The sequence below is a fragment of the Pristiophorus japonicus genome, chromosome 1 (assembly GCF_044704955.1).
Source record: "Pristiophorus japonicus isolate sPriJap1 chromosome 1, sPriJap1.hap1, whole genome shotgun sequence".
Lineage (NCBI taxonomy): Eukaryota > Metazoa > Chordata > Chondrichthyes > Pristiophoridae > Pristiophorus > Pristiophorus japonicus.
The window spans coordinates 480,262,892-480,277,687 of record NC_091977.1 but is presented as its reverse complement, the minus strand read 5'-3'; the positions used below and the strand labels follow the sequence as shown (position 1 = coordinate 480,277,687).

Here is a 14,796-nt window from a genome sequence, read left to right as displayed (position 1 = left end):
TTAATGCTAGCCTCACTTTTCTTTTAAGATCCTGTCCCAAATTACAAGGACCTGGTTGCCGTGGTTTATCTGTCTCACAGAGCAGACCTAACTGTGCGACTGGACGTCTGTCGAAAGGCAAGTGAAACATCAGACTGTAACATCCGTGGTTATTATATGCCTTTACACAGAATGTTATACTCTATCATTGGGGATACATATGACTGATGTACACGGTTTGTTATATAGACAGGGGCATTATACCCAGCAGTGTGTTATATATACAGAGGTGTTATATCTAGCAACGCAGTGTATTCATGTTTGACTTACGAATCCATAATGATGGTTGTGATACTGGATCAGCAATCCAAAGGTTGACGGTCCAAATCCCACCATGGCGAGTTGTGAAATTGAAGTCAATAAATCTGATAATTTTTGGACTGGCACCAGCAACCCCCATGTGCACTTCCCAATAGGAGTCATAGGACAGTGATCGGGAGCAGAGACTCTAACTTCTTCTTTTCTGAAGCCAGGAAAACCAGATGTAACACTCCTACCACCGGCCGAAAGGGCAGCATCTCTTCAAGGCACTATTCAATAACCCAGCAGAAACCAGAGACCAAGCCTGTCTCCAGTAACTGTCAGCACCCATGGAAATATAACCCTGCATGAGTGGTGCCTTTAAGAGCAAATGGTAGAAAATTAGGGATGAAAAGGATGCATTAAAAATAAATTAATAATACTTTGTTTATTCTAAGAAGTAATACAGTTTATTATTATGAAATGAATAGATAAGGTTGATGTACCAAGGAAATATGTATTATTGCCAATCCCCAATTAACCTGAATAGCTTGCTTGGCCTCTACAGAAGCCAAACAAGGGGAAGAATGGGCACTTAATTCCCAGCTACAATGTATTCAGGAAAGATGAGGAAGGAGAAAAAGGAGGAGGGTGGTTGCATTGATCAATGATATTGTTACAGCACTAGAAAGGGATGATGTACTTGAAGGTTCAAAGGCAACATTTATTTGATTAGAATTAGGAAACAATAGCGGAACTAATACGCTGCTGGGTGTATATTAAAGACCACCAAATAGTGGGAAGGAGATAGAACAGAGAATTGCAGAAAGATGCAAGAACCTTTAGAGTAATAATAAAAGGGGATTCCATTATACTAATATAGACTGGGAAAATAATGTAAAGGGCAAAGAGAGGGAGAAATTCCTGAAATATGTACAAGAGAACTTTCTTGATCAGTATGTTTCCAGCTCAACGAGGAAGGAAGCAGTGCTGGATCTAGTTCTGGGGAATGAAATGGGGCAAATGGAGCATGTGGGGCAACATTTGGAAAACAGTGATAACAAGATTGTTAGGTTTAGAGGAGTTATGCTCTTTTTGACCTATATTATTGACTGGACTTGTGTATACAGGGCATAATTTTAAAGTTTGCCGATAACACGAAACTCAGAAATGTAGTAAACAGTGAGGAGGATAGTAGCATACTTCAAGATGTCATAGACAGACTGGTGAACTGGGCAGATGTGTGGCAGATTAAATTTAATGCAGCGAAGTGTGAAGTGAATAATTTTGAGAGGAAGAATGAGGAAAGGCAATTGTGCAGGAACAGAGAGAACTATGGGTCTATGTATACAAGTCTTTGAAGGTGACAGAACAAGTTGAAAAGGCTGTTAAAAATGTATATGGGATCCTTGGCTTTCTAAATGGAGGCATAGAGTACAAAAACAAGGAAATTATGCTAACCCTTTTTCAAACACTGGTTCGGCCTCAGCTGGAGTAGTGTGGCCAATTCTGGGCACCACACTTTAAGAAGAATGTCAAGGCCTTAGCGAGGATTCAGAAGAGAATTACTAGAATGGTACCAAGGATGGAAAACTTCAGTTACTTGGAAAGACTGGAGAAACTGATCTCCTTAGAACAGAAAAGGTTAAGGGAGATTTGATAGAGATGTTCAAAATCTTGAAGATTTGATCGAGCAAATAAGGAGAAACTGTTTCCAGTAGTAGAAGGATTTGTAACTAGAGGACATAGATTTAAGGTAATTGGCAAAAGAACAGAGGTGACATGAGGAAAAAATGTTTTCCGCCGTGAGTTATGATCTGGAATACACTGTCTGAAAGAATGGTGGAAGCAGATTCAATAATAATTTCAATGAGGATTTGGATAAATACTTGAAAAGGAAAAATTTGCTGGGCTATGTGGAAAGAGCAGGGGAGTGGGACAAATTAAATAGCTCTTTCAAAGTTGATCTCCTTCTGTGCTGTATCATTCTATAATTCTATGGTTGTAGTGCTGGAGAAGGTTACAGAAATAGGGAGGGGTGAGGCCATGGATGGTTTGAACACAAGGAATGAGAATCTTTAAATCGAGGTGTTGGTGGACCGGGAGCCAATGTAGGTCAGTGAGCACAGGGGTGATGGATTGACAACTTCTGGGTTGCTGTTCCAATACCATACCAACATACTATCATACTCAAATGGCCGTAGGACTCAAAGATGGTCGTATAAAGTTCACAGACTTGACCAAGTTTGGGGATTAGAAGACAATGGTTTCCCCTCCAACACCACCATAGAACAGTAGACCTGGAACAGACTGCCACAGAAGGAATTGATTTGAGGTTAATTGACACCTTGAAAAGGAGGTACATTGACATGTGTATTGAGTAGGCAATTTGAGGGTTAAAAGAGACATTAATGGCACTGTTTGATTTTTCTTATCAGGGAGGTAGGGGAAGGAACAAGTGTTCCTTGAAATAAGGGATCAACAGTCAATGATGGGGAATGGCGGGGATGGAAGTTCATGGTAATTTCATACATGGCTCTATATGGAGCAGGCTGTTGGGCTGACTAGTCTAGTCTTGCACTGAACTTTCCCATCTACTTATTTCTGTTCTAAACTATCAATTATTTTCTAGCTTTTCCATCTGATTTACTCCCAGCAAGATATTGTTCGTCAATTGGCAAAACAGGCTGGATGGCAGGACAACTTGACCAAACTCTACGTCAAAGAGTCATACGAGTCTCGAGAGGCCAGTCTATCAAGCTCGTTCATTAGCTACTCCATAGACTTAATTAAGAACTCTGATCAGAGCCAAGACCTCATCCAAGAACAAGGCAGAGAGCTGATAAATCGCATGAATAGCCAGTCAGACTTCCAGGACTCTGAGGTTTTTCTCCCCTTCAACATGGATCTCAATGAAGACATTTCAGAAGGGCATTCTGATCTTTCCATGTCTCCTAGCTTCCCATCCAGCAAGATGAAGTCCTACGACTCCTTGAACTTCAAGTCATTCGACTCCTTGGACCGAACTAGCCACTCCTCCTCTAATACGATAGACATCCCAGGCTTGAGTGAAGCCATCCCCAGCGACATCTCCGATGATGCTTTCTACCAGCCCCAGTCGCCTTTCACGCTCCCGTCCTTTGATCTGGGAATGGAAATGGGGAGTGGCAGTTCCTTTACCACTATGGAGAGTGGAAACCTGACTCCAGTCAGCACATCCGAAACGCCGTCTCCTATGGAGAATTTCAAACCCTTCCCAGGGATTCGGACGTGGAAAAGTTCTAGTCTCTCCAATGTCCTGGATGACAGTAGCTACCAGGAGAATCTCCCCAGTGATGATGCTTCCAATACCAGCAACCCACAGGTAACGCAGCCCTCCTTGGTTTTTGTTATAATATTTCTGTATTCTTCACATTGCATTCAATTCTGGGCACTGCGCCTCAGGAAGGATATATTTTCAGCCCAGAGTGGGTACAGTGCATAATTACCAAAATTATACTGGTGGTAACCGGGTTAAATTATGAGGACAGCTCGGCCACCTTGTAGGGAAATTAGGAAGCACTTTTCCCACACAAAGGGTAGTAGAAATCTGGAATTGTCTGCTCCAAAAGACTGTGGATGCTGAGGCACAATTGAAATTTTCAAGACTGAAGGCGGTAGTTTTGTTGGGTAATGGTGTTCAGCAAAGACGGGTCACTGGAGCTGAGGTACAGATCAGCCAAGATCTAACTGAATGATGGAACAGGCTTGAGGGGCTGAATGACCTACTCATGTTCCTGTATCCAAAATGAGGGATTTCCGTGCTGGGGAGCTAAACACATTTCCACTTTTGACACCTGTTGTCAGCATCCCAGGCAGGCTGTAGCACAGCACAAGCTCAGAGTAAATCTCCATGTCCACTACAGGGGCTCAAGTTTCGGCCTGAGTTGCAACTAGTTTAGAATGGAGCATCTTAGAAATTGCAATTCTCAGCATTTAGTTTGCTCCAGTTCTGGTGAGTTAGAATAGTTGCATTTTAGAACAGATTTTTTTTGTCAAAAGGGGGCGTGTCCAGCCACTTACGTCTGCTTTGCAAGTTTAGACAGTGAAAACTTACTCCAAACTAACTTAGAATAGAGTAAGTGTAGATTTTTGTATGCTCAGAAAAACCTTGCCTACTCTTATAAATCAGGCGCAGGGAATGAGAGATGGGGAGGGGGGCGGGGGGGAAGGTGGATTTACAAACATTAAACACCTTCACTTTTACAAATAAAGAGCCATCATCAATAATAAATGATAAATAAATCAATAAATCAATAAAAAAAATAATCAATCAATCAATAAATAAAAAATTAAGTTTCTATTCACCGACTGCAGCACTGGGAGCCCTCCAACAGAGTGCCTTTCTCTCTGTCTCTGTCAGTGTCTCTCTGTGTTTCTGACAGCGAGGGGTGGGGAGAGAGGAGGAGGGGGGGAGTGGGGGGGGAAGGAGGAGGGGGAGAGAGGACGAGGAGGAGGAGGAGGAGGAGGCTGAACAGGCCCGCTGACGAGTGGAAGCCGGGCCACCGAAGACTTCGGGCGGGGCCCGCCCCCAGCAAGATGCTGGACGGGAGGGCCCCGCCGACGACGAGGGGGGAGGAGGGGGAACAGCTGAACGGGAGGGGGGTGGGGGGAGCAGGAGCTGGACGGCAGGGAGGGAGGGTGGGGGAGCAGGAGCTGACCGGGGGTGGGAGCTGAACAGGAGGGAGGGACACCCGAGTCCGATCTTCACCCGGTGAGCCCATTCTGCCAGGGCTAGGGCCAGTGTGCTTCGGGCCCCTCTCACGCAGCCTCGAGGGCGAGGAGCTACTGCACATGCGCGCACACTCTAGCGCGCATGTGCAGAGGTCCCGGCACTGTTTTCAGTGCAGGGACATGGCTACGCCCCCGACCCCTTGTGCTGTGCCGCGCTGAGCACAAAGAACGTTTGAGGAGCTCGCAGAATCACAAGGTAAGTTTTCAGCGCCTTTTTTATTCCAAAAAATTGGCGCACCTTCGGGAGGTGCGCCGTTCTTACAGAGGGCGAAAACTTGTGCCCTATGAATGGTCAGAATCAAGCTTGCACGTGGAAAGCAGATGGTCACCCAATCTTGAGTTGAGGCAATTTTGACTGACTTTTACTCTGTATCTAACCTGTGCTGTACCTGCTCTGGGAGTATTAATGAGGCAGTGCAGAGGGAGCTTTATTTTATATCTAACCCGTGCTGTAGCTGACCTGGAAGCGCTCAATACTGATATTCTTAGTACAAATTGGAATATTCTTCGTAAAGATTGGAAGAGCATGCCCAGTACAACATTAATCATCCATCTGTCTCTGAAAAAAGATCTGAGTGCAAAAGGGCCGAAATTCAGGCACGCCAGAAACCTAGCGCACCTACAATTTCTTATCTGGTTTTACCGCCGCATGGGAAGCGGTCGCCTCCTGATCGATATTTAGGTCTTTGTCATTTTTTTTGCGTCAAGACCGGAAGTCGGTCACAATGGGGGCGGAAGTGCAGCGGTAAGTCCTGATGATGGGCGGAAGTGGGACCAAGTCTCCACCGCTGTCACTCAGCAGCGGAGCGGTGGTGATGTCACTGCGCGTGTACATCACCGCGTCTCTCCCCTCATTTAAAGGGGAGAGAATCGGCGATTCTGTAGGTTCGGCCACTGGGCCATCAGGGAGGGTTTCGGCCGGGCCAGCAGCCTGGCACCCAAGAGGGGCTGCCAAACTGCCTGTTGGGGGCGTGACTCCCTTCCCGATCAGCCGGAATAATTGACCAGCCGATCGGGAAGTCGGCCGGCAAAAATAAAAATATGGCGGCCACGCAGTGTGCCCTCCCCTTGAAGGGCCGCTGCGCTGCCTTGCCACACACACACACAGAACAAGGTGCACCGACAGAAAAAGCAGTCGGGGGCACCGCACGGCGGAACAAAGATTTTTGCAGGTAAACTTGGGGCGGAGTGTGCTGGAGGTGCAGTAGATCGGCGGTGCGCGCTTTGATGACGTGCTCGCGGCGGTTGACAGCAGCGGGGCGGAAGTGAGGACAGGCCGAAAAATCCCCGAGCTGAATTTGGGTTGTGGCCGCCACTCGATTCCGCCACATGGCCGCCGTGGTAACGGGCTATATCCGGACCCTGAATTTTGGCCCCAAAGTTTTCTAGAAGCTGATTGAAAAGTATGAAAAAGCATAGGAGAATTGAAATTATATTTAACACTGATCGGTTTATTAAGTCTGTAAGTTCTCTCTTCACGGCCTCTGGCATGTTCCTGACCACTTTAAATGAGACTTTTAATGATTCCTTAGGATGATCTTAGAAGCCAAAGATTGAACCCCCCCTTTTGACTGATGCCTCCTGAAGTGATCAGTTTGTTGTATCCCTCAACTTCCCCACCTCCTCTCCTGAAGGTGGAGGCTTACATTGGGGCACAGTTCAGTACTTCACCCATGAGACCAACTGTGAATCTTGTCATTTAACCTGGTCGAGAAAGAACAATGAAGTTGAGGCAAATCGAGTCCTCACCTAATATCTATGTACATTCACTTTCCAGCGTAATTCAATTCGTCAGTTTGGATCAATCACATAGCAACATAGGAATGTATCGGGTGGCTGCAGTCCATCTAGTAAATGTTAAAGTCCTGAGCGTATCTTTCTAATGCCTTCCATAAATATACTTTCAGCTACAGTACCTCATATATCACATGCAAATCACAATGCTTGCATTCTGGTGTCTCTTCTCTGTCCACCTCAAGCGCTCGAACGTTTCCTGTGTGTCTGGTGATCAAAACTGGACATAACACTCAAGGTTCCAATCTGATCAGTATGTATTTGTCAGGTAATGCAAGCTCTCACGAACTGAGGAGAGTGCTGGGTAAAGTACCTTCTTCAGGTAAGAAGGGAATTTTACCCCATCTCCTCTTCATCACAAAGGCTTCCACCTTTGTATCATCGCCCGCTGCCTCCCTCTGCCCAACTATTTACAATTTATATTAACAACTTGGAAGAAGGGACTGAGTGTAACGTAGCCAAGTTTGCTGATGATACAAAGATGGGAGGAAAAGCAATGTGCGAATAGGACACAAAAAATCTGCAAAAGGACATCGACAGGATAAGTGAGTGGGCAAAAATTTGGCAGATGGAGTATAAAATTTGGCAGATGGAAAGTGTGAGGTCATGCACTTTGGCATAAAAAAATCAAAGCACAAGTTATGATTTAAATGGAGAAAGATTGCAAAGTGCTACAGTACAGCGGGACCTGGGGGTACTTGTGTATGAAACACAAAAGGTTAGTATGCAGGTACAGCAAGTGATCAGGAAGGCTAATGGAATCTTGGCCTTTATTGCAAAGGGGATGGAGTATTAAAGCAGTGCAGTCTTGCTACAGTTATACAGGGTATTGGTGAGGCCACACCTGGAATACTGCGTACAGTTCTGGTTTCCATATTTACGAAAGGATATACTTGCTCTGGAGGCAGTTAAGAGAAGGTTCACGAGGTTGATTCTGGCGATGAGGGGGTTGACTTATGAGGAAAGGTTGAGTAGGTTGGGCCTCTACTCATTGGAATTCAGAAGATTGAGAGGTATAAGATTATGAGGGGGCTTGACAAGGTAGATGCAGAGAAGATGTTTCCACTGATGAATGAGTTTAGAACAAGGGGGCATAATCTTAGAGTAAGGGGTCGCCCATTTAAAACTGAGATGAGGAGAAATTTCTTTTCTGAGAGGGTTGTGGATCTGTGTAAACATAAACATAGAAACATAGAAAATAGGTGCAGAAGTAGGCCATTCGAGCCTGCACCACCATTCAATATGATCATGGCTGATCATGCAACTTCAGTACCCCATTCCTGCTTTCTCTCCATACCCCTTGATCCCTTTAGCCATAAGGGCCACATCTAGCTCCCTTTTTGAATATATCTAACGAACAGGCCTCAACAACTTTCTGTGGTAAAGAATTCCACAGGTTCACAATTCTCTGAGTGAAGAAGTTTCTTCTCATCTCGGTCCTAAATGGCTTATCCCTTATCCTTAGACTGTGACCCCTAGTTCTGGACTTCCCCAACATCGGGAACATTCTTCCTGCATCTAACCTGTCTAATCCCATCAAAATTTTATATGTTTCTATGAGATCCCCTCTCATTCATCTAAATTCCAGTGAATATAAGCCTATTCGATCCAGACTTTCTTCATATGTCAGTCCTGTCATCCCGGCATCAGTCTGGTGAACCTTCGCTGCATTCTCTCAATAGCAAGAATGTCCTTTCTCAGATTAGGAGACCAAAACTGCACATAATACTCAAGGTGTGGTCTCACCAAGGCCCTGTACAACTGCAGTAAGACCTCCCTGCTCCTATGCTCAAATTCCCTCGCTATGAAGGCCAGCATGCCATTTGCTTTCTTTAGTCCCTGCTGTACCTGCATGCCTACCTTAAATGACTGATGTACCATGACACCCAGGTCTCGTTGCACCTCCCCTTTTACTAATCTGTCACCATTCAGATAATAATCTGCTTTCCTATTCACGTCACTATCCACATCAATACATTATCCCCAATATCATGTGCCTTAATATTGCACACTAATCTCCTGTGTGGGGCCTTGCAAAAGCCTTTTGAAAGTCCAAATATACCACATCCACTGGTCCTCCCTTGTCCCCTCTACTTGTTACATCCTCAAAAAATTCTAGAAGATTTGACAAGCATGATTTTCCTTTCATAAATCCATGCTGACTTGGACCGATCCTGTCACTGCTTTCCAAATGCACTGCTATTACATCTTTAATAATTGATTCCAGCATTTTCTCCACCACCGATGTCAGGCTAACCGGCCTATAATTCCCTGTTTTCTCTCTCCCTCTTTTTAAAAAGTGGGGTTCCATTAGCTACCCTCCAATCCATAGGAGCTGAACCAGAGTCCATGGAATGTTGGAAAATGACCACCAATGCATCTATTATTTCTAGGGCCACTTCCTTAAGAACTCTGGGATGCAGACTATCAGGCCCTGGGGATTTATCGGCCTTCAATTTCCCTAACACCATTTCCTGACTAATAAGGATTTCCCTCAGTTGCCCCCTTCTCGCTAGATCCTCACTCCCCTAGTATTTTCGTGAGGTTATTCGTGTCTTCCTGCCTCAGAGAGCTGTGGAAGCTGGGACATTGAATAAATTTAAGACAGAGATAGACAGTTTCTTAACCGATAAGGGAATAAGGGGTTATGAGGAACTGGCAGGAAAGTGGACCTGAGTCCATGATCGGATCAGCCAAGGTCGTAACAAATGGCGGAACAGGCTCAAGGGGCCATATGGCCTACTCCTGCTCCTATTTCTTATGTTCTTATGTTCTGTTGCTGAAACCCTCATCCATGTTTTTGTCACCTCCCAGAATCGACTGTTTCAATGCCCTCCTGGCTGACCATCCATCTACCATCCTCTGAAAACCTCAGCTCTCCAAAATGCTTTTCCCCATATCCTGTCCTGCACCAAGTGCCACTCATCGATCAACCCTGTCTTTGATGACCTACAGTGGCTCCCAGTCCACCAAAACTTCATCCTTGTTTTTAAATCACTTCATGACTTCACCCCTCTCGATCTCTGTAACCTCATCCAGCCCTACAACCATCACACTTCCTTCACCTTGCCATTGGCAGCCCTCTATGGCCCACACTCTGGAACTGTCTCTTCAGACCTCTCTCCTCTTTTAAGCCCATCCTTAAAATCTCTTTGACGAAGATTTTGATCATTCCTCCTAACATTTCCCTCCTTTGGCTCGGTGTCGGTTTTGAAGCTCTTTGGGTCGTTTTTGTATGTCAAAGACACTCTATATTTGCAAGTTGTTGTTGTAGCAGTGTGGATCTGGCAGATTCCTGAAATGATCTTGGCCATGTTTTCTTTCTTTCCCAGCAAACACCAGAAGAGGAACTTTGCAACTTGCTGACAAACATCATCTTCTCCGTAACATGGCGAGGGGTAGAAGGCTATGAGGATGCAGCGTGGAAAGAGCGAGGGCAGATCTTTTCTGTTTTGACTAAACTTGGGACAGCCTGTGAGCTAGTGCGCCCACCTGATGAAATCAAAAGAAGGTCAGTGTCACCTTTTAATACTTTCTTTAGATGGCGTGAGTTCACTCTTCTTCTCTCATCCCCTCCTCCCCAAACCCAGCCACCAAACCAAAAGAAAACAGTGATTTAAAAAAAAAAATGCGCACTCCTTGAAATTCTTCTCATCCTTGATTGTTTTGTGAATGTTCGGCTTGAGTAAAATGGGAATGTTTCCACTGGAAAAAAAAATGTTCAGGAAAGATGCTTTTCAAGTGTTGGTGATTCCAAGGGATCAAGCTAAATTCAACATTAATAATCACAAACCCTAAAACAAGGGGCCACAGAAGGGGACTGAACAGTTTACATTTAATGGTGTCAGTTTTGAATGCCTTCACTGATGAAAGCCTCAAAATGGTGCCAGTAGCCTTACGGACCCATTAACACTGGTAATGCAGCTGGCTCCATTTTGAACTGCCGGGTGTCCAAAGTGCCACCTGTTTAGTTTGACAATCGGGGACCCCACTTGCCATTTTAGGTAGGAACTGGTTGGACCTTGCACAGTTCCATGGGCACTGAAACAGAAGAGGCCTGCAAAAGTTAAACGTTGAATTATTTTTGTGGGCCCCGGAGGAGCAAAGGTGTTCCTCCCGGGCCCACAGATATAATCTGGGCTGCTTCGGGACCCACAGCCTCTGCAATTGCAAACTCCCCTCCCCCCAGAAACTTACCTTGCTGGCGGCAGCTTTGCCCAATTTTCAGGCTGCAATCTGATGAACTGCGTCAAGACGTCTGTTTGGCACTCTGAATGAGATGCCAAAATGACAGGGGCCTCTTTGCTGTTGAAACGGGCAGCCAGCTAGCGTGCTCCACCAGTCGGCCACCAAAAAGTCAATATCTATCTCAATCACTTTGCATAGAGAGTCCTGGCTATATGGAACCTCCTGCCCAGGGACGCAGGAGAAATAATTGGTGTTTCAAATGTCAGGAGGAATTGGATAGATATTTAGCAGAGATATCTGCTAAAGTGGGGCATGAGATTTATCCCTACACTATCCATCACGTTCCACCTGAACTTGTGGCAGTAACTGAGTGGGAAAATTCAACTCACACTTTTCCACTCCGGATCTTGCCCAAGTAATAATAAGAATATAAGAACATAAGGCCATACGGCCCCTCGAGCCTGCTCCACCATTTAATACGATCTTGGCTGATCCGATCATGGATTCAGGTCCACTTTCCTGCCCGCTCCCCTTATTCCCTTATTGGTTAAGAAATTGTATATCTCTGTCTTAAATTTATTCAATGTCCCAACTTCCACAGCTCTCTGAGGCAGAAAATTCCACAGATCCAGAACCCTCTGAGAAAATAAATTTCTCTTCATCTCAGTTTTAAATGGGCAGCCCCTTATTCTAATGCTAGGGTGTAGACTTTGGAGCCAGGCGAATGGGCATCAAGGATCACTTCAGTCCTGTACTTTTCAATACACAAGATCAGATTTCCATTTGGTATTCACACCCAACTTTTTCTCTGCAATTATCAGCGAAGTAATTCCAATGCTTATATTGCTGAAATGAATATATTATCAGGTTTTGTGTTAGCTTGGCTCAATTCCTGGCACATTTGTCTCTGGATGAGTAGATTGTGGGTACAAGCCTCATCTCAGGAATTTGAACTCATCATTAAGCTGACACTTGCAATGCTGCTGGAGTACAGCACTGTTACAGGTGCCACCTCGTGAGTCCAAGTGGGCATTCAAGAACAACATTTGAATAAGTGCAGGTAATTCTGCCAGGGTTCTGGTCATTCTTACTCCCTCAACCAACAGTATCAAGGAACAGGTTTGTAATCTCTCCCACCTACAGGTTCAGCTGTTGCTCCCATCTTACAGCTTTACTCTGCATTGAACTTGTGCTGTACTTGCCCTGGGAGTGTTTGATGGGACCGTGTACTTTGAGCTTTACTCTGTATCGAACCCATGTTATACCTGCCCTTGGAGTGTTTGATGGGACAGTGTAGAGGGAGCTTTACTCTGTAACTAACCTGTGCAGCACCTGCCCTGAAGTGTTTCATGGGACATTGGATGCCTGAAATGGAGAGCATTCCATTCAAAACACTTGCCTCAATGAGCAAAATAAATTGTTGCAAATCTGAAATAGAGCTGGCATTGAAAGCTAAGACTGACTACTACAGTGAGAAAAGGGGAGAACAACAGAGGATGGTCACAAGTTAAAATGACTACATATTAGTACAGTAAAGCAGCTAATCGGTTTAAAACTCAGGCAATGAAGTTTTTTCTTTTTTTTTTAAGGTGGGAATTGCTGAGTAATGCATGAAGGCCATCTTGGTCAGGCTATTAATAGGTGAGCCAAGGCTGACACTTTGTGCTTAGAGCAACTCCAAAATGGAAAGAAATAAAGTAGAATATGAATGGTAGGAAGTGGCAAGTAAATGGAAGGGATGGTTGTTGAAGTCAGTCAGCAGATCGGAGGGCTGCCGGGTTGATTTTGTTGCGTGTATAACATTTTCTGTTTGAATTACAGTCTCTTGGAGATGATGCTAGAGTCCGCATTCTCTGACATTAAGGATACCACAAGCACTGCGCTGACCAGCCACATCCAAAACATCCTGAAGCTGCTCCGACTGCTTCAGGACTTTCTCTTTTCAGAAGGGCAGAACAATCAAGTGCTATGGAGTGAGAAGGTAAGCACCGAGCAGGTGGGGCAGGGCTGGGGCGGAATCAGCCTCGCCACATTGAGACTGTGGAACTGAGAAAGGAGTGCACTGGTGGGGAAGTACACTGTATAGTGGAGTTACTGAGCCTTACAGGCCAGAACATCCCAAGTTCCATCACTAGTCTGTGCTGAGTCAACTCATTTCAGCTGGATGGAATGTCAGTTGGAATGCTATAACCACCATCACTCAAATGTCAGCTGTGGCTCCCTGGGTAGCACCCTCACCTCTGAGTCGGAAGATTGTGGGTTCAAGTCCTTCTCCAGCGACTTGAGCACAAAAATCTCGGCTGACACTCCAGTGCAGTAATGAGGGAGTGCTGCACTGTTGGATGAGATGTTAAACCGAGGCTCCGTCTGCTCCCCAGGTGGACGTAAAAGATCCCATAGCACTATTTTGAAGAAGTGCAGGAGAGTTATCCCTGGTGTCCTGGCCAATATTTATCCCTCAATTTGCATCACTAAAACAGATAAACTGGTCATTATCATATTGCTGTATGTGGGAGTTTACTGAGCCCAAATTGGCCTCTGCATTTCCTACATTACAACAGTGACTACTGTTTAAAAAGTACTTAATTGGCTGTAAAGCACTTTCGGACAATCGGTGGTCATGAAAGGCTATATAAGTGCAAGTCTTTTCCTTTTTCTTTTTATTGCTGGTTCAATATCCTGGAACTCCCCACCTAACAGCATTGTGGGAGCATCCTCACCACATGGACTGCAACAGTTTAAGAAAAAGACCCACCGCCACCTTCTCGAGGGCAACTAGGGATGGGCCATAAATTCCAGCTTTGTCAGTAACACCCACATCCTGGAAATTAATATAAAAAATTATAAAATAATATATAAAATTAAAATAGGGTATGGAGTGCCTAGATTCCCATTCTTGATCACTATCCTCTGACTCTTCTTGTAAAGCGCATGTGATTGGATATTGGGTGAGGACAGAAGAGGGCTAGTCTGTAATGCTCTCCACAGTCAACTTGTTGGGACTTGCAATTGGGAATAGCAGCCCCTGTGTAAATTACAGTAGGGGAATAGCATAAAAATAGAAATAAATATTATTTATTTATTTATTTACCGACCTTCCTGTTTTCAGATCTTCGAAGGTGTTATTAACTTACTGGACAAGTTAGCTGTTTGGTACCATTCAGACAATGAAACATCTGACCTGAAGGAAATGGCTCAGATTGGCCTCAGGGTTATCCTGGGCTACATCATACAAGAAGACATGCAGGTTTGTAAACTTTCACTTGTGAAAATCGGCACAAGAGCGACACCAGGACCTTACCATCACTGAAGTTTTCAGTCCCAGACAAGGCCATCTCTCATCACTTCCTTGTCTTTCCTCATCTCCTTGACATCCTCCAAACCCTCTAACTACAACTTCCAGTGCTAGGAAAAATTGCCTCTTGTGCAGGACGCTCTCAAACTGCTAATTCCCCTTCTGGTGCCTCTCCCCCACTGTGACATGGCTGCCTCTGTTTAGTTGCTCACGAGGATGAGAAATGTTTAAATTGGAGACATTATGGGGACTGGGAGCCAATGTAGATCAGTAAGAACATTGGCAAAATGTGAGCAGGCCTGTTGTTTGATGGGTTACAGGCAGCAATGTTTTTGATGAGCTAAAGTTTGCAGCGGGTGGAGGATGAAAACAAGTCTGTTGGAAATATTAAAGTCTAGTTCGTTGAGCTTGTAGTTTTAACACTGATTCCAGGAGGTTTTGCAATCTCGACTCTTGAGTCAGCGTAC

General features: G+C 44.9%; 1 protein-coding gene across 2 annotated transcripts in view; it reads left to right on the top strand.

The window, feature by feature from the left end:
- The window catches only part of nbeal2 (neurobeachin-like 2), a 333,823-nt gene that overhangs the window by 227,599 nt on the left and 91,428 nt on the right, over positions 1 to 14,796 (top strand). For both annotated transcript variants that reach the window (XM_070894760.1, XM_070894755.1), the window contains 5 exons: positions 29 to 117; positions 2,912 to 3,643; positions 10,179 to 10,357; positions 12,856 to 13,015; positions 14,144 to 14,281. In XM_070894760.1, coding sequence (XP_070750861.1) covers positions 29 to 117; positions 2,912 to 3,643; positions 10,179 to 10,357; positions 12,856 to 13,015; positions 14,144 to 14,281 — 1,298 coding nt within the window. The remainder of the gene's footprint in view (positions 1 to 28; positions 118 to 2,911; positions 3,644 to 10,178; positions 10,358 to 12,855; positions 13,016 to 14,143; positions 14,282 to 14,796) is intronic.